At 54.1% G+C, this 18,419-nt stretch overlaps 1 protein-coding gene across 3 annotated transcripts in view; it reads right to left on the bottom strand.

The window, feature by feature from the left end:
- The window catches only part of CRHR2 (corticotropin releasing hormone receptor 2), a 43,423-nt gene extending 26,942 nt beyond the window's left edge, over positions 1–16,481 (bottom strand). For 2 of the 3 annotated variants that reach the window (XM_068972689.1, XM_068972690.1), the window contains exons 1-2: positions 419–521; positions 132–257 (exon numbers count right to left, since the gene is read on the bottom strand). In XM_068972689.1, coding sequence (XP_068828790.1) covers positions 132–257; positions 419–521 — 229 coding nt within the window. Of the gene's footprint in view, positions 1–131; positions 258–418; positions 522–6,652; positions 6,744–16,388 lie in introns of those variants that run through there. The other variant, XM_068972688.1, reaches the window with a different exon arrangement.
- Positions 16,482–18,419: the final 1,938 nt, after the last annotated feature.

The raw sequence follows: 18,419 nt of genomic DNA, 5'->3' as shown, positions 1-18,419 counted from the left end.
AATGCCGGCGCTATGACCGTTCCGTGGCTCTCAGGTGTTCGACGCTGGCTTTGGAGCCCTCGCTACCCTCTAAACCGCCCTCCTGGGAGCCAGGTGTTGAGCCCGCGGCGGAGGGTCCCAGGGACACTCACGGGTCGTGTTGTACTTGACTCCGTTGAAGTACTCGGGGCACGGCCTCTCTACCAGGGCTCCGGCCGCGCTCCGGGGCCAGCACGTTCCGATCTGGTCCAAGGTCGTGTTGCAGTAGGAGTAGGGACCTGGTGATGGGAGAGAGCGGAGCGGGGATCAGAGAGGCTGCTGGGGCCCGCGGGGCGCCGCAGGACGCAGGGCGCGAGGCGCTCGAGCGCGGGGACCTGGGCGCACCCAACGCGCCAGGCAAGGAGTCCGCGCCGCTCGGGTCTGCTCGGCTCCCGCCTACCCTCGGAGTGCAGGGGTAGCCCCCAGCCGTCCAAAACCAGCTCTTCGGCCAGCTCCAGGCTGCAGTTGGCCTCCAGCAGGCTGTGGAGCAGTGCCGCATCCATTGCGCCCCGGAGCCGCGCGCGGAGAGGGAGTGTGACTGCGCGCCCAGCGTGGCTGCCAGGGGCTGGGTTCGAGAGTGAGCGGCTGAGAGAGCGCAGTCTTGGCTTCTCTCGTCCAGCCCCGACCTGCCAACAGCCTCCCGGCGCTGCGCTCCAACGTCGGGGACCGCCAAGTCTGGACCTTAGCGGAGAGGAGCCGCGGAACGCACCCGGCTGCGGGTCCACCCGCTCGGTCGCGGCCAATGGCTGCACCAGGGGGCGGGGCCGGGCGGCTCCTCTCTGCCAGGCCCAGGCCCCCGCCCTCGGCCCACCAGTCCAACCCGGAGTCCGCCTTCTCCGGCTCACACCAGGTCCGGAGGAGGGCGGCGGGAACGGACAGTGTGCGCCTTGGGTGGCGGAATGACCTGCCCGAGGGTCGAGTCCCGGGGGCTGCCGGGGGCAGGAAAGCGCGCCCGCCCGCCCGAGAAGCTCGCCTCATGTTTCTTCTCCTTCGGTGTCTCGCCATTTGTTTCTTCTCCTTGAGCGAGGACACTGGAGGGGATGACAGGGAGTGGAGAGTCCACGAGCAGATCTGCACTCTAGAAAAGCCTCCGTGGCCTCTGGGAAAGGAGTGGATTGGAAGGGCGTCGAGGGAGTCAAGGGAGCCACGAAAGAGGCTGGCGAGATCAAGAGGCTTGAGTAGGTGCAGACCTGTGCCAGCATGGGGGCTAGGGTGGAGGGGGCTTTCCGGGAAAACCAGCCCTGGTGAGGCAGGGCTGGAGAGAGGGGTGGGTGGGCGGCTTCCAACAGGAGCCAGCAGGCAGGGGTAATGCCCGGTCTCCCACTTGGGTGACTGGGGGCAGGCGTAGCGTTGCCGTTCACTGAGATGGAGAAGTCCAGGGGAGAAACTGGCTGAAATTATCTGGAGAACGTCAAACACCCAGGTCTTACTGCCCTGGGTTTCAGAGGGAATAAAAGGAGAAGTGAGAATCTCTTTTCCTCTTGGCTTGGGCAGGGCAACCTGAAACTGGTTTCTACAGCAGGGTGTGTGTGTGTGTGTTTAAGTAAGTGTGGAGGGGAGATCAGACCCCACAGCAAGTGTGGAGGAGCTGAAAACCTTTATCTGGAATTTGCCCAGGCCCCTCAGGACTGCCTGCTCCTTAACTCCCTGTGGCTCCATTCTGAGTGTGAGGACAGGTCCACTGCTCAGGTCTACTGATGGGGGGTGGAGGTGGATCTGGGCTCAAGAGACAGGGCCTGGGATATGGCTCACCTCAACTCAGGCTGGATTCAGGCCTGCCTTTGTCTCTGGTCTCCCTGCATGTTACCCCAGTTCTCACCCTCTCTTCTGGGGCAGTTTCTCCATCAGTGAAACGTTCTCAAAGGCCCTTCCCAGCCCTGAGACTCTGGTCCTGAGTTATGAGATGCAAAGACTGAGGGAGATGTACATGTGTGTGAATGTGTATGTGTGTGCTTTTATCTTTAGAGGGCAGGGAGAGCTGGGACCCAGAGCTGGGCTGGAAGCCCCAGGGTGGCTAGTCCTAGGCCTTCTTGCCATCTTTCACTGGGAACAAAGCTGCAAGGGAAGGCTGAGAGCATCCTGAGCCAGCGTTATTTCCTGAGCAGGGAGAGGGGAGAGGCACACTGGGCTGTGTTTGTGTGCTCCAGTCTCACCAGCCTCCATATTAATGCTGCTCTCATTGCCCAGGCAGAGCCAGACAGCAAGCACGGGAATCTCTCTGGGGTCAGCTGATTGGCAGATACAAGGTGCAGACCAGCCAGCCAGGTCTATCCTCTGCCTTTTAAATGGACAGAGCCCTTGGCTCAGCTCTGGGCAGCTGCAGAGGCAGAGGTCCCTGACTGTCCCTAATAACCAGTGCCAGGAGCAGGCGAGGATCAGTTGGGTCCCAACCCCAACCCTAGGCAGAGTCCTGCCACCAGTGCCAGGATGAGACTCGGGCCGAGTCCCAGACCAAGCCCTGCTGCACAGGGCTTGTCCCCCACAGGCTAGACTGTGGCTGGCAGGATCAGCCCATTTCTTCATTGGGAAGTAGTTTCATTCATGCACAAAGGAGGGCGCTCCACACACTGCTCCCAGCACAGAGGGAAAGGAGAGCCCAAGCTAAAGTTATTAACCTGTTCATCACCAGAGCCACCGCACAGGAAAAGCAGCTGTCTCAGGGGGAGGTGAGTGCCCAGTGACCAGAGGCCAAGGACTTAACGTCTCACATGCAGGATGGAAGGCTGGCCTGGGTGACCTGGACTGCTCTTAACTGGAGAGCACATGTGATAAAGGTTCCTCTGGGAAGTGACCATTTCAGGAGCAGAGCTAAAGACCATTCTGCATCCTGACAGGACAGTCTGGACCTGAGCACAGGCCCAGAGACCCAAGGCCCCCTGGCCTCCAGAATGCAGTGCCATTTCATCGTGGAGTTTATTATCACCAGCACGATTGTCTGCTATTCTAGGTGTGACAGAGAGGAAAATGGAAAAAGGAGCAGCTTTGGAACAAATGCATTTTACAGCTCATTTTAGTGTTTGCAAATAAGTAAATGAGGAAGAAATTGTAAAGAGCAAAAACTTTCCTCACCTAGATGAACTCCAACTACCCTTAAAGTTTGGGCCTTTTTGCTAGCTAAGGAAGCAGAGGTGGGTGGGAGGTCCCTGGGATGGAGGTGAGCTCCCAGGCCAGGCACTGGGGCAGAGGTATTCAGGACAGTCTGTATGCCCCTAGGCTGGTGGGAGAGCTAGCAAATAAGCTGTAGGGCAGTGTGACAGGTGCTGGGGGAGACACCTGTGTGTCTTGGGGTTCGTGGGGGCAGGTACCTCTGGCCCACCTCTGATGGCAGCTGCAGTGGCAGTCCAGGTGCTCCAGGGTTCAGCTGAACACCGGACAGGCATGCAGAGCATAATGGAAACACACACAGCATCTCACATAGTCACGGGTCTGCACAGTACACGCTTTCTCTCACTCATCCCACCACCCATCAGATATCCGCTAGAAAACAGGATTTAAGGGGACAGCCTTTGCATGTCTGAGTGGCTGTGCTCAGTCAGGCTGATGAGTATACAGAACTGGGACAGGCTGTGGGGTTCACTGTGGTTACAATGGGGCTGCTGAGGGCATGGAAGGCTTGGGAGAGGCCAGAAGGTGCCCCACTCTTGCCCTGTGGCACGGGGGATGGTGCCCCAGGCCAGACCAGACACTCCTTCCTCATCGCATCTCACTTCACCTTGGCACAGTGGAGATGGCCTGGTGTCTTCAAGTGGAGCGAGGGACCAGGCTGTGGAGCAGGAAGGGCTCCTGGCAACTGTCCAACTCCACACTCTCATTTACAGATAGCCAAATGGAGGCCCAGAGGAAGAAAAGGAATTTCCCCCTCCAACCCCTCCCAGGCCATCCTCCTCTCCACAGCAGCCAGACTGGGCTCCTTGCCTCCTCCACTGGGCAGAGGAAGTGATTTTTCTAAGATTGTGTGACTTCTCGCAAGAGCAGCTCTCCACTGCCCTTGGGACGAAGCCCAGCTCTTTAGCACCGCAAACAGGGCTCTTCATGATTGTCTATTCCCCATCCCCTCCTCTTGCTGAACTTGAGATGCCCTGTGGGTCCACTCACCATTCCCCTGGAACATTCTCTGCCTCCACACCTTCGCATGTGCTGTCCCCTCTGCCGGGAACGCCCTTACCGCTCTATTGCAGTTACCCCAGCTGACTCCCATCCGCCCTTCTAATGCTCAGCTTAGCCCCCACCTCCTGTGTCTCATCTGGGGTGGGTGGCTCTTCTCCATGCCTCGGTCTGCTGGGGGCTAGTCTATATCACATCAAGGTTATTAGTTTTTCTATTGTGGAAGGCAGGGCTGGTCACGTTCACTAACCAGTCCCCAGCACCCATCAGAGTGCTTCATGCTTGTGCTCAGCAAATCAACACTGGAGGAATGGATGCTTTGGCAGAAGCCCTGTCTCCTGAGATCCAAGGGTCTCTTCACATACGATCAGTCCTGGTGTGTATGTGTGTGAATGTGTGTGTGTGTGTGTGTGTTTTGGATTAGGGAGTTATTTCCAAGGGATCCTTGATTCCATTTGGACTCTTACATTGCCTATGGACTGAAAAAATAATATGCCTTACAACTTACAGTATATGCTCTATTAGATTCCTCTGTGATGAATAAAACAGAAACAATCCATTTAAAGCCTGCCTGAAGTCTCTTGTGATTATGTGGGGCTTTTTTCCCTTTATTTGGACCTTAGGGTCATGCAATTTAATTGATCATAGTCTTTGATTCATGACCCTTTGTCATCATTAGCCTATACATGGCCCAACTTTATTTCATTTTAGTCTTTTCTGTTATAGAAGTTTGTATGTAGTAGCACATATAACGATCTATTGCCCAATCCAAAACTAGATCATTACCAATCACTTACAAATTTGTCTATACACTCCTACCTCAGAGGGAACATTCTTTGAATGTTGCATTTATCATTCCTTTGCTCTTAATTTTTTCAGTTTTATCACACGTACATATTTCTAAACAATAGGTTGTTTTACTTGTTTCTGAGCTTTAGGTTAGTCAATATGCATTTTCTCAATTGGTGGACACCTAAAAGGAGATACCTATCATGTGGGGACAAGAGAAACTATTCCTGAAGTTCAAGGGCATCCTAACAGCCAGTACCGCCCACTGCAGAGGCATGGTTAATGAGGGATGATGCGTCCCCACCGTGGCTGCTAGGCAGCACCACCAGCAATGTGGTGGATGAATAATTAATGACACAGGGAAATGTTCACTCTGAGTTACAAGAAGAAAAAGCAGGTTACAGAACTGTAGACACAGGATCATCCTGGTTTTGTGGAAAAAGAAAAAAGAAGAAAACATGAAATTCTATGGTGTGATAAACTTCTGGCAGATAGAAACATTAAAAAATTCCTGGGTTGTGGGATAATGAGCATTAATAGTCTTCTTCGATTTTTAAAAATATCTTTTTCCAAATTAAATATATACATATATGACATATTCCATTTATGAAATGGATGAATGATATTACAAGTCAACCAGGGGAGGCCTTGTGATTGTGTTGTTTAAACTAACCAGTCTGTGGTATTTTACAGCAGCCCAAGCAAATTAATGGGCTTCCCTGGTGGTTCAGACGCTAAAGAATCTGCCTGCAGTGCAGGAGACCGGGATTTGATCCCTGGATGGGGAAGATCCCTTGCAGGAGGAAATGGCAACCCACTCCAGTATTCTTGTCTGGAGAATTCCAGGGACAGAGGAGCCTGGTGGGCTATAGTCTGTGGGGTCGCAAAATGTTGAACACGACTGAGTGACTAACAAGCAAATTAATACGATGGGCCGGGTGACTTGTTCAGGGTCATGCAGCTGTTAGGTGGAGGAGCTGGGATCCAGAGCTGGGATCGGGTCTGTCTGACCCAAGCACCTGGGCTCTTGACCACCCCACTGTAAGGAGGGCAGACGGCAGGGTTTTCCTCTCTGGTGCGCAACTCAAGCTGCGTTTGGTGCCGGGTCCCAGCTCTTGCCAGCACTCTTGTCTCCTTCTGCTCTGGCAGTAGCTCCAGATCCCAGGGACACTGCAGCCCTCCTCCTTCCTTGCTGCCTCTGTGGCTGCAGCCCTGAGAAGGCTGGGACATTGGATGGAGCCTTGGGGACGTCTTTCCAGAGCCCGTGAAGACCCAGGACTCTTCTGAGCGCTGCAGTGGCTGCCTCATGACTCTGAATCAGCTGCCAGGAAACTCTAAGGGGTCAGAACTCAGGGACCCAGCTGCTACTTCGCAGGTTCTTACCAGGAGGTGACACCTGTAGCCACGGCAACGGGGAATGTATTTTACACCTTCTGCTGGAGTTTGAAGCAGAGTGGTGCCCCCTTCTTGGGCACCTGAATGCCAGCCCAGCCACTTCCTTAGGCACAGACATAGGGAGCCGGGAGCTGGAGGAGGACTCCCGGCCGAGCCCTTCTTCATCAGTGACCTGTGCCCCCAGTGGGGAAGGGGGCTGCCCAAGGACAGACCCACGGCCCAGGCCTGGAAGCCAGTCTCTATCTACCACCTGCTGAGCCTGGCTTGGCCCGCTTCTCCCCCAGGCCCAGAGGCTCGCCCTCATTTCCCAGGGTCTGCTGCAGGTGGTGGCAAGGGGCTGGCATACCTGAGAGGTTGGCGAGGGTCTTGATGGAGTGGCAGTACTGTTCCAGCAGTGCCCACACGGGCTGGCCTCTGGGTGCCTGGCTGGACCCCACCTAGAGGACGAGAGGGATGAAGGTCAGGCTCTGGCTAGACAGTGACAGCATATGTCTGCCCCTCCCTGCTCCCTGCCCCGCCCTGTCCTGTCCCTCACTCCTCTATACTGTACACAGGGACAAAGAGGAGGGAAAGTTCAAGGCCCCACACAGCAGACCAGCAGCCTGGCCAGGCCTGGAACCCTGAAAAGGCCTTAGAGGTGGTCTAGTGAGGCTTGGTGCCCCAGGGAAGAACATGCTCTGTCCATCCCTCAGCCCCCAAAGGTTTCCTCCCCAGGATGGGATGTGCCCTGTGCTCTTCAGTTGGCAAAGCTGGAGTGGGGGTGTCCACCAGCCCTTCAATCCCCTAGCAAACCTGTACAACCCCGACTGTGTGTCAGGCTGGGGGACTGGCTGGGGGACACAGTGGCATCTTCAAAGTAGTCCCAGGTCAGGTAGGGACCCCCTAGACTTGGAGGCTCAGAAGAGATGGGAGAAGAGTGAATAGTTTGTTTCCCTATCACACAGGTAACGAGAAAATTACAAAGGTTAATATGTGGAAGAGACTCCTAACTTGAACTTGGGAAGACAGGGGAGGCTTCCTGGAAGAGGTGGCATGTTAGGGGCAGCCAGAAAACGAGTAGGAGAAAAGGAAGGGACCATGGTGCCAATGTAGAGACTTGCCTGGGAACAAATATGGTTGTTGTAACAATGGCAATCCCATCCAAAAGAGAAACCACCCAGGATCACATCTCCTGAAAAAGTCATGAGGGAATGCTAAATATGGAGGGATAAAGTAGATGTGGTTATCTCTGTCCTCGAGGGGACCATCTTTTGGTGGGAAAGATGGATAGATAACCAACTTGTTACAGGGTCTATAATTTGCTTAGAAGGAATGGGGTAGCATTACAGAGGAAGTCACACTGATGTGGGCTTTGAAGGTTGAGTAGGAGTTTGTACCCAGTTGATAAGGGTAGTGCTGGGATAGAGGTGGTGTCATAAGGGTAGTGCTGGGATAGAGGTGGTGTCATAGGGTAAGGGTGGTGTCATAGATAGACAACAGATGTGCAAAAAACAGAGAGGTTGGGAAATGCATGGTGTGAGACTGAACAAAAGCAATGCCCTCTACAATTCTAACCATCGTCTCCCATTCCTTCCAAGACCACCACTGTTTTTATCCTATGACCAGTGTGTGTGAGTGTGTGCACTTGCGTGTGTGCATATGAGATGACTTTTGCACCACCCCAACACTGATATTCCTGATTCTAGAAAGACTGCCCCTGTAGTGGGCAGCCCCTCCCCTTTCTCCTGCCTGCCGGATGCTCCCTCCCTGGCAGCTGGGTCAATGTTTGTCCTACAATATTCCCAGGACCAGAGCCGGACAGTCCTCAAACATCACATTCCTCACATCAGGCTTAGTCCATTTCCTGTGCCGGGGCTGGAGGCCACACGCTCACCCTCACCACACCGGCCTGGAGCTCCTAATTAATGACACCGCTTGGTCAGATGGAAGAGCGAGAGCGGCACGGCCAGAACCCACAAGCACTCATTGCTCCTGGGTTCTGTCAACTGTCTCCACGGGGCTAAGGGCAGAAGGAACTGCTGGGGAGCCGAAGTCCTGTGTGTGAGGTTAGTGTGCATAAGGGCTATATGTGCGGGGCATGTATATGTCTGTGTAGGGTGTGTGCTTGTGTATGTGAATAATATGCATATAGTGTGTGTGCACTACAAGGAGCTTCCTGAGCCATCAGCCAGGAGCTCTGGCCATTTGGCTTGCAGGACAGATACTGGGGGCCATGGTCTTGTTGTTCACATATCCCAGGGATGCCAGGAGCTACCCAGTGTCAGCTTCTTGGGCATCAGGAAGGCCCGGCTGCCCAGAGAGCCACCTGCCAGGGGTGAAGTGGGCTGGGGAGGGACACTCTGGGTCCCAAGATCCTCCAAGAAGAATTCTGGTGTCCCACCCTCAGCTGGTCTGGGGAAAGTGCGGGTCCTAGGCCTGACCCATTACCCCTTTCCAGCCCCCTTCTCTTTGTTTGAGAAGCAGCCGGTAGCAGTTTATTTGGGGGATGGGGTGAGTTCCTAGGAAGCCCCCAGCCTCTGGAGGTCACTGGAGGAGCAATGCTCAATGCAGAGGTGCTCGCCATTGATGGTGGACTCTGACCGACCAGAGTTTGCATCTTAGATGCAAGCCCCTTCTCTCAAAGCCCCCAGTTACCAGGCATCTCGTGTTCAGCTTTAGGTGGGAGTCTGAACATGTGTGCTAAGCTCACGGACAGGGACACAGGACATCCTCCAGTGGGACTCAGGCATGGTGGGGCTGTCCTTGTATCAGTCGCTGTGATCTGAGGCCACAGCTGAGTCTTCTGGCTGAGTAAAACAGGGGGCACAGCCACTGTGCTCAGTATCGATGTGTGCTGTTCAAGCGTGGGCAAAATGGCGAGCAGATCAGAAAGGGTTTGGAATCACTCCCAGATCTGGGCCCCCTCTCCTTCTTCACTGGTCCAATAAGCTGTTAAAGACATTCATTCTCTTCAAGGGGCCGGCTGGCTGGATCTGACTCAGCGCAAACCTGCGGCATACTCTGGAGGTGCCTATTTTGGACACAGCCGCTGCTGTGGGTGGTAGTGAGCGGTAGGTGGGCAGGCAGGAGGAAGAAGAGACTGGTGCCCTCAGAAAGCACACGGTGGGCCAGGGAGAGCAGAGACACAGCCACGAATGAATACCCCCAAGGGCTGGGTGATGAGCTCTCAGAGGCGGCAGACGCGAACCCGCCCACATTCAGGGCTCTGGGGTTGCTGCTCCTCAGCGCTGTGGCCTTGGCCAAGTTATTCAACTTCCTTGAGTCCTGCCCTCCTCCTTTGAAATGAGGATAATACAGGCCCCTGGGATTTGGTGTGCATCACACAAATTACTGAATGTCAAGAGCTGGCACATAGAAGGCACATGTTCCCTGTGTCCATCTCGCCATGGACTCTAGGAGGGCTCTAGTTAGAGTGTTCAAAGATAGAGGGTTCCAACCCCATTAGAGGGAGTCCCATGGCCTGGATCAAGCCCTTCTCCTCTAGAAAAACCTCCTGGAAACCCTGTGTTCCACCTTCCAAACTCTCCAGCCAGTGCAGCTCCCCCTCAGCCCTCAGCAGCCCCCCTTCTACAGACAGTGGCCCCTGAAAGTACATCTGCACCTCCCTCACCGGGCTCACTGCTCAGTGCTCAGTGGATGCTGGGCGAGGAAACTGGGCATAGAAACTGAGTCCAAGGGAAGAGGAAGGGTAAGAGGAGCAGAAAGAAATTCTAGGGGCGGGAGTTGGGCAAGCAAAGGCTGAGAGGCAGGGAAGCACAGGGCCTGCACAGAAAGCAGCGAGCTTCTGGTCTAGGGATGCTATTAAGAGGGTGGGACTTCCCTGGTGGTCTGGAGGTTAAGAATCCACCTGCCGATGCAGGGGACATAGGTTCGATCCCTGGCCCAGGAAGATTCCACAAGCTACGGGGCATTTAGGCCCACAAGCCACAACTACTGAAGCCTGCCTGTCCTAGACACCCATGCTCTGCAACAAGAGAAGCCACCGCGATGAGAAGCCAGCATAGATCAACAAGAGACTAGCCTGTGCTCACCGGTTGGAAAGAGGCTTCTTTGATGTGTAGTCAGCATTTCCTGCGTCCTAGATGAAGCTCTGAATGCTTCAGCAAAGCCCATTTAATCCTCACAACTGCCACTGAGGTCTCTAATGATCCCATTTTACAGGTGAGGCAACTGAGGCCCAGAGTGGTGAAGTCACCGCTCAAGGCCACACAATGAGTGAGTAAGGGGCAGAGGCACGATTGGACAGTTAGTCTAGTAGGTTAAGAGTTGGTCAGATACACACGGACAAGCTGAGTAAGCAGGTGAAGGCCTGTGGTCCATGGATGCTGGGAGGACCCTGGCTCCAAACAGGGTGAGTAAGAAGCTGCTCTCACCACTGGAGTGGGGGGCTTCAGGCAGAGAGCTAGGTCATGGCAGGAGAGGAGGCAGACCCAGTCAGTTGGGCAGGGCTGTGCTCAAGAGACACAAGAAGTCTGGCTTCTGGAACTGACTCTGAGCCCCCTGAAGACCCCTTTACCTTGTGTGGCAGACACCTTGGGCTTCTGTACTGATTAGCTCTTGGCTGTTACAGCAGCAGAGAGCTGTCCTTACGCCTCAGTCCTGCCCCACGAAGCTACAGGCTGCCGGACCTCAGGGCCCGTGTCTGTTTGACTCACAGTTCCCAGTCCAGAGCCTGGCACACAGCAGGTGCTCAATAAATGTCTGTGTGGATGAGACCACGGCCCCCTCCACCAGATAGAGTGGCACCCTGACCCCCAGCTCTGGGAACTCAGGCTCTGGGGTTTTCCAGCTTGCCAGGCAGCCTTCTTTCTGAATTCTCCCTTTGAGAGTGGCTGGGGTCCTAGTTCCAGCCTCAGTGTGTCTGGAGTCGGAAGCTCTCACCTTAGACGAGGGCAAGGGAGTCGCCCTGGCAGGGGGAGGAGGCAGTGGGTTGAAGCCAAGATGCCAGCTGCTCTTTCTCCACCCTTGGGCCCTGCCCAAGCAGAATCTGTGCCCCAGGGGACAGGCGGGCTTGAAAGGTGCCATCTCCCTGGAGCCAGGGGGTCTGGCCCAGCCTAGTGCTCCCTCCTGGCTTGGTGACAAGGCTTCCTCTAAAATTAGCCACTGGTCTAAGCCTGGGAGATTTGGGACCACAGGTCCTGCAGCCAGGCTGCCAGTAACTGGAGGGGAATGGGGTAAGCTCCCTGCCTCCTCCCGCTCTGCCCAAGGTCAGAGAGGACTCCTCTGGGAGGGGGAGGAGTCCTCCCCAGGGTTCTCTTTCATTCACTGGTTTCATTGAGCCTGAGCTAGGAATAGAGGCAGGAGGAACTCAGGCCCTGTCCTGGGGAAGGAGGAGGAGATGAGGGCACTGGGGGACAGGGAAGGAAGGAAAGAGGAGAGAGGGAAGAAAGGGGAGAGGAGAAGAGGAAGACTAGAGGGAGACAGAGAGGCAGAAGAGGGGGAAGAAAGGTGGGGGAGAGGAGGCTGAGCCTGGGCCCTGAGCAGACACAGCGGAGGCCATACGGGAGCTGAGGCTGGCCGAGGCAGAGGCTGAGGGACTGGCAGTCAGACGAAGGAAGTAGGTGATGATTTTCTGGAGTATCTGGACAGGCTTTCTGGAAGGTGCTCTGTTCTAAAAAGTCAGCTGCCCAGATCTCTGAGTGAAGAGCCCAGGAGTCCACAGCAGCCTTCCAGCCAGATCTCCCTTCCCCGCATGTTCCAGCAGGTCCCTCTGCCCAAGATGTCCCACTCTCCCATCCAGTCCACCAGCTTGCCTGGAGAAACTTCCAGACCTCCCCTTGCCAAGTGCTCTCCCTCGTCTCTGAAAGCCCGTGGCGCCCTCTCACCTCTGTCCCTCTTCCCTGTCCTGTGTCATGCCCTGATCTCTGCATACAGATGTCTGAGGGACCAGCAGGGAGGAATAAAGAGGGTAGGGAGAGGGAGGGAAGGCAGGAACTGCAGGAAGAGGTCTCATAACAGGTCACGAGGCCTAAAATGATCTCTTAATGATCAACTCATCTAATGTCAGTTGGCCTAAGAGTCACCTTTTTCTGATTGTGTTGGTATCTGAATATCTTACATTTTCATTAACAGAACTGAATCTGCAGTCAGTCTATCTCCTTTGAATCCTGTCCCTACTACCAGTAGATGACTGACCACGTGAACTTGCCTCAGCTTTCTCATCTGTCAAATGGGGGAAAATGATGGTCTTATGCCCCAGGGTGGTTGCGAAGCTTAAAAGCAGTAATGTGTGTCAGGGCTTAGAACAGTATCAAGCATGTGGTAAGCCTGGTGCAGATGCTAAAGAGAATAAACAAAATAAGCTTATGGAATAATATACCCCTCCCTCTGGAAGATTTGAAATGACATCTTATAAAAATAAAATTTTGGATACAATGACCTGAGACAAACTGACTGAGGAGGCCTAAAAATGCTTAAAATTAGATAAAGTAGAAAATGACAGTTAAGAGAATACAGAATAGTCCCGTAATTCATGAAGTGCTGCAAAGCTGAGACTGACTAGGAATATGAAATTAAATGGGCATTGCCCTCAGACAAATTGGTTTTTTAAAAACATCCTAAAACATCAACAAAATGGCAAAAATGGAGAGACCAAATTAGCTGATTAAGTTAGAAAACACTCAGAGAGTATTTGAATTTGGGGGAAGAGTTATTAGATGAATTAGCTTCTGGTAAATGGCCGCTGAGTTTCCCCACCCCCACCCTGTAGACCCTGGGTATGGGGGGCGGGCGGGGGTGTGCAGGGCCCTGGCCTTGGTCTTGGGGAGGGGCTGTGCAGGTTAGGGAGGGTCCAGGCTTCTGGACTCTGTGTTTTCCCTGTTTGCTGAGCCTTCTTGGGACAGATGACCCCACCAGAAGCAAGAAAAGTTGTTTTGAGGTCCTGAGGGAGTGTCTTGTTGCCCAGAAATCTGCGGATCTGGACCCAGATAGGACTCTTGGGGTCTTCACAGAGGGTGATGTTGTTGATGTTTAGTCGCTAAGTCGTGTCCGACTTTTTGTGACCCCGTGGATTGTAGCCTGCCAGGCTCTTCTATTCATGGGATTCTCTAAGCAGGAATACTGGTGTGGGTTGTCATTTCCTTCTTCAGGGATTCTTCCTGACCCAGGGATTGAACCTGTGTCTCCCTCATTGGCAGGCAGATTCTTTACCAGTGTGTCACAGAGGGCGAGGCGGTTTTAATCAAGGATTTTGGAATCCAGCGCCATATTCCTTAGCCTTACTTGCCCTCCATTTCCGTCTGTAAATAAATGTCCCCACCTTCCCACTGTTTTAGTAAAGGGCTTGGCAAGGCGCCTGGTGCCCAAGAAGGCTGTATGATTTCAGCACTGCTTTCAAAGTAGCTTCTCAAGGGCTCAGAGGGCAGCCAGTAGCACCAGAGTGAAGGCTTGGCTCCTCCAGGCCCTTGCAGTGGGGGCTGGCCCAGGGTATCCTCACTATTCAACTGCCTGCTGGAACCTTCACAATTGCAATTGTGAGATCAGGCACCTCCCCAGGTCAGCGAGCCCTGAGTTCCCCAGGGATAGAAATCAGGTCCCACCAGGACCACCATGCTCCCTGGAGCCTCATACCATCTCTTCTCAGGGTTGGAACCCTGGAGCCTTCCCTCTAGCTTGCTCTTTTCTCAGTCCCTATCCAGGAGCACCGCATCTCCACCCCCGCCATCCTGCCCACCGCCCACTAGACCTCCTCCCAATTCTGGCAGAGGCTCTTACATCTGCACACACTTGTTCTTAGCTCCCATGTGTGTGCTTAGTCTCTCAGTCCTATCAGACTCTTTAAGACCCTTTGGACTGTTGCCCAGCAGGCTCCTCTGTCCATGGGATTCTCCAGGCAAGAGTACTGGGGTAGGTTGCCATTTCCTCCTCCAGGAGATCGTCCTGAGCCAGGGAACCAACCCATGTTCGTTCTGCATTACGGGTGATTCTTTACTCGCTGAGCCATCAGTTCTCATGACCAGCTAGTAAATACACAATTAATTCTTCACCATTATTTTCTTCCTGCTCATGTCTGCTCTAGGCTATCAACTTTATAGGGTAAAGGCTGATGTTTTCACCCTTGTGTCTTTACCACGCATGATCCTCCTTAAATACTGGTTGAATAAAGTATTACTGAATAAATGAGAGGGCTGGAGGCCAGGTCCCTCCTGGGTTCTCTTATTTCCCCACCACCTGCTCCAGGTCACTTACTCTATTTTCATAGACAACAGAAATTTCAGAATAGTTGGAAAAGGATCCAGAAATAAATAGCATTACCACGAAGACCAAGAGCAAAGAAGACTGCTCTTTGGGGCTAGAGAGACCACAGTGCTCTTTGGCAGTTATGCAATGATACCTTTGGGTGGTTAACTAGTCTCTGATCTTGGGCCATCCAGGGGGCTAGGGGCAGGGCCTGGGTGGACTCTAAGGGGAGAGCAGGCTCTTGCCTCTGAGGTTCCCGGTCCTGACATCCCTGGGACCCAGGGTAACCTCCCACAGACTCTTCCACCTGCGCTGGAGTCTGGGGCAGCAACCAGCAACCCTCTCCATCTAACCAGCTTGGGCAGTTGGCATCATGGCTCCCAGAGGGGCAGGGCCAAAGGGCAACCCTGGTCCTAACACCAGCTCTCTTGGAAGGCACCCACCCAGGGAACAAGTGCTAGGGGGCAAAAGAGCTCAGAGAAGACATCAGGAGTAGGAATGAGAGGTTGTGGGTGGTAGTGAATCTACTCCACAGCTTCCACCTCTCCCTGCAATGGCATTAAAAGGACCTGGCAGGTCCAGGGACTATCTGCCCATTGGCGCACTGACCACACTCTGGCTCGGTGCCCCATCCTGTCTTCCACCTAACCAGACCCCCTGGAAGGGCAGGGTCCCTCATGTCTTCATCTCAAGTACCCGGTACAAAACCCCAGCTGTGTCTACTGAGTGCTAACTCTGTGCCAGGCACAATCACAACCATTCCTCATGACAACCTTATTCATTAAGCACCAAAACCATCCTCATTTTACCCAGGAGGAAACTGAGGGGAAACGTGAGTAGCCTGCCCAAGGTGACACACTAATCAGCAAAGCAGGGATTTGATCAAGTCTGTTGGCAAAACCACTTTGCCACAGACAGTGGATGCTCAAGGAGTCCTCTGTGACATATGGGGATGGGACCAGGCCTCCTGACCTCCATCCTGGCTCTGACCCTTGCCCTGCATGGCCTTGAACACTTTTAATATCGTGGCTCTTCATGAAAAGTGTGGCCCTCCCTCTCTGAACCTCAGTTTCCCCATCTGTAAAATGGGAAAAGAGTTAGAGATCAATTCCTCCCACATCCATTTCTGGGTATCACTCCCTCCCAACCTCACTCTCACTTCTTCAGCTCTTTCTGTGCAGCTCTTCTCCACCTCAACAGCCCCAGCTCCCACCTGCAGACCCTGACTCTGGCCAGTGCGCACACCCACAGCTTTGGGCATGGGGGGATACTTACAGCTTTGAGAAGTGCTTGGCAAGGTTGGTTCCCCCAGGTATCCCCTTTGCTCCATTGCTCATTTGATACAGAGGGCTGCCTGGTTTCAGGCACTGAGAGGAGGGTGGGGACTGGCCTGCCTGCAGGAGACAGGGGACAGCTTTCTGGGGATCCCTTGTGGGGAAGGACCAGAACTGGGATGGGGTGAGGCAGGGACTTGAGGCTCCTACAAGGAAGGAGGAGTGCAATCCATGGAGGAGGGGAGAGTGGACCGAGACCAGGAATTCCTGGACCTGAGGAAAGGGCATGTCCTAGACACTAGGGCGTCTCCCTGCACCCTCTGCTCATCCACAAGGGCTGCTAAGTCCCATCCTAGCTAGTGTTAAGAGTTTCATCTCCCTCCCCTTCCCCCTCACTTAGGCAGGACATCTCCATCCCATCACCGGATGCAGGGATCCCCAACTCCATGCCAGCCACCAAGCCCTAAGACCTCTTCCATCCATCTGCTAACAGGGCTGAGTGAAACTAAACCCAGTAACTAAGCAGTGAGCCCCCCACCCCCCACCTCCGCCCCCTCGCAGTCAGGAGAGCACAGAGCTCCAGCTCCCGGCACCCCCACCCTGAGAACAGCACCCCCCACCACACCCCACACTTACTTTAAGCAGTGGCGGGAGAAAGCAGAGCAGACAGAGGACACAGTGCGGGACGTGGAGGAGGCGTGGGGCCCCCGCGGGACCCCCCATGCCCTGTGCGGCCGCGAACAGGAGCGCACCACCCAGCGCAGGCCGTCCCGCCCCGCCCGCTGACTCCGGTGCCTCCCACCCTTCTCCGCTACCGGTCGGAGCGGAGTGGGCCCCTCCCTCCCCAAGGCGCCGGGGCGGCCGAGGTACGGCCCTGGGCACTGGGGGTATCTCCCGCCTCCCCCGCCCGCAGGGACACCGCCCCACGGCCCGCCCCCTCCAGGTTATTTATAGCGGCGCCGGGCAGCGGCTTCTGCCTAGGCAGCCAGAGACCAGACTCTGCCCCCAGAGAAGGGGTTAATGCCTTTCACCAGCCGGCCACCTTTGCCAAGGCTGGAGCTCCCTGCTCCGGGGAGAGAGGAACCGAGAAAGGGAAGAGGGGGTCTTGGCGGTGGTTGTGGTCAGAACACTGAATAGGCTGGGTAGATCGCATCCCCACCAGGCTTTCCAGCCCTGCCCGCATCTTCTAATTGTCCTGGGGAGCTTTTAACAGGCACCAAGCCTACTGGAGACTTCCCTGTTGGCTCAGACCGTAGAGGGTCTGCCTGCAATACAGAAGACCCAAGCTCAATCCTTGAGTTGGGAAGATTCCTCTGGAGAAGGGAAAGGCAACCCACTCCAGTATTCTTGCCCGGAGAATTCCATGGACAGTGGAGACTCCTGGGCTACAGTCCATGGGGTTACAAAGAGCCTGGCATGACTGAGAGACCAACACTATGCCTATTGGGACAATTGAAATTCCTACGTGGAGGCCAAATTAAATAATAGCTCTGTATCAATGTTCAACTTGCTGATTTTGATGACTGCACTGTGGAGTCTTGTTCTTATGGAGTAATATTTAGGGCTACAGGGGCACCATATCTCAAACTTCTTTTCAGATGCTTCAGAAATATACATACACGTGCACACATAAACACATACATAGTGATAAAGGGAACAATATACCAAATGAGGCAAAATGTAAATAATTGGGAAATGTGGGCAACTACATGTGTATTCTTTGGATCATTCTTCCAAGTATTCTGTAAATTTGAAATAAAAAGCTAAAAACTGTATTAAAAAAAAAACAAAACAAGGACAATAAATGCAGCGATGCCAGGCACCGCCCAGAGCTTCTGTGTTTATAGGTTGGGATGGGGCCCAGGCATTGGCATGTTTCAGTAGATTTTACAGGGATCCCGATACCAGGCAGGGCTGAGTGATGCTGGTCTCAGATGGGGACAGGCCCAGAGTGGGGCTGGAGGGGAGGCTAGTTCTCTGGGAGCCCTTGAAGCAGCCTCTGGAACTGTCCAAACAGGTGGGCCTGGTGTGCAGAGTTGAAAAGCTTAAGCAGCAGCTCCAATGTTGTTAGGATCTGAGGGGAAAGCATTTGAGGAATGTGATTAGTGAGGCGCTGAGCTTTCCTGGGAGGGTGCAGCCCAAGTTATGGGAACTTAGACAGTTTATGTTCAGTCTGGTCTCTGCCTGGGACACTTTTCTGTCCCTCAGGTCCTCCCCTTCTCTACCCTCTTCCTCCAGGTAGCCCTTCCTGACTGTGCCTTCAGCTTCCTCATCGCCCTCCCCTGAAGTCTTGGGGCCTAAATCTGAGCCCCTGGCTTCTCCTTGATGTGCATTGTTTGCTGAAGGCCCTTGAATGAGGTTGGTCTCCAGCTTGGCGGGGAGGCTGGAGGCTCTTCTTTTTATTTCTTGCTCTCTTTCTCCTCTGTTGTCCGAGTCTAGCTCCTGTGGTGCAGAGGCATCTTTATGGGGAAAGCAAAGGAAGAGTCGACCAGACCTCCCCATTCATTGGAAGGTGACGGGGTTGGGGGAGGAATCGCTGAGACAGGATATGGCTTTACCAGACCCAGTCAGATAGGCTTGGTCAGAGAGGGCTCCTGGCAGGAAATGACCACTCAGCAGGACTTTGACTGAAGGGTGGGGAGACTCAGAAAGAGAGTTGAT

Source organism: Capricornis sumatraensis, chromosome 5 (genome assembly GCF_032405125.1).
Source record: "Capricornis sumatraensis isolate serow.1 chromosome 5, serow.2, whole genome shotgun sequence".
NCBI classification, from domain to species: Eukaryota; Metazoa; Chordata; class Mammalia; order Artiodactyla; family Bovidae; genus Capricornis; species Capricornis sumatraensis.
The sequence above is the reverse complement of the archived record's forward strand: the minus strand, read 5'-3'. Positions and strand labels throughout refer to the sequence as shown.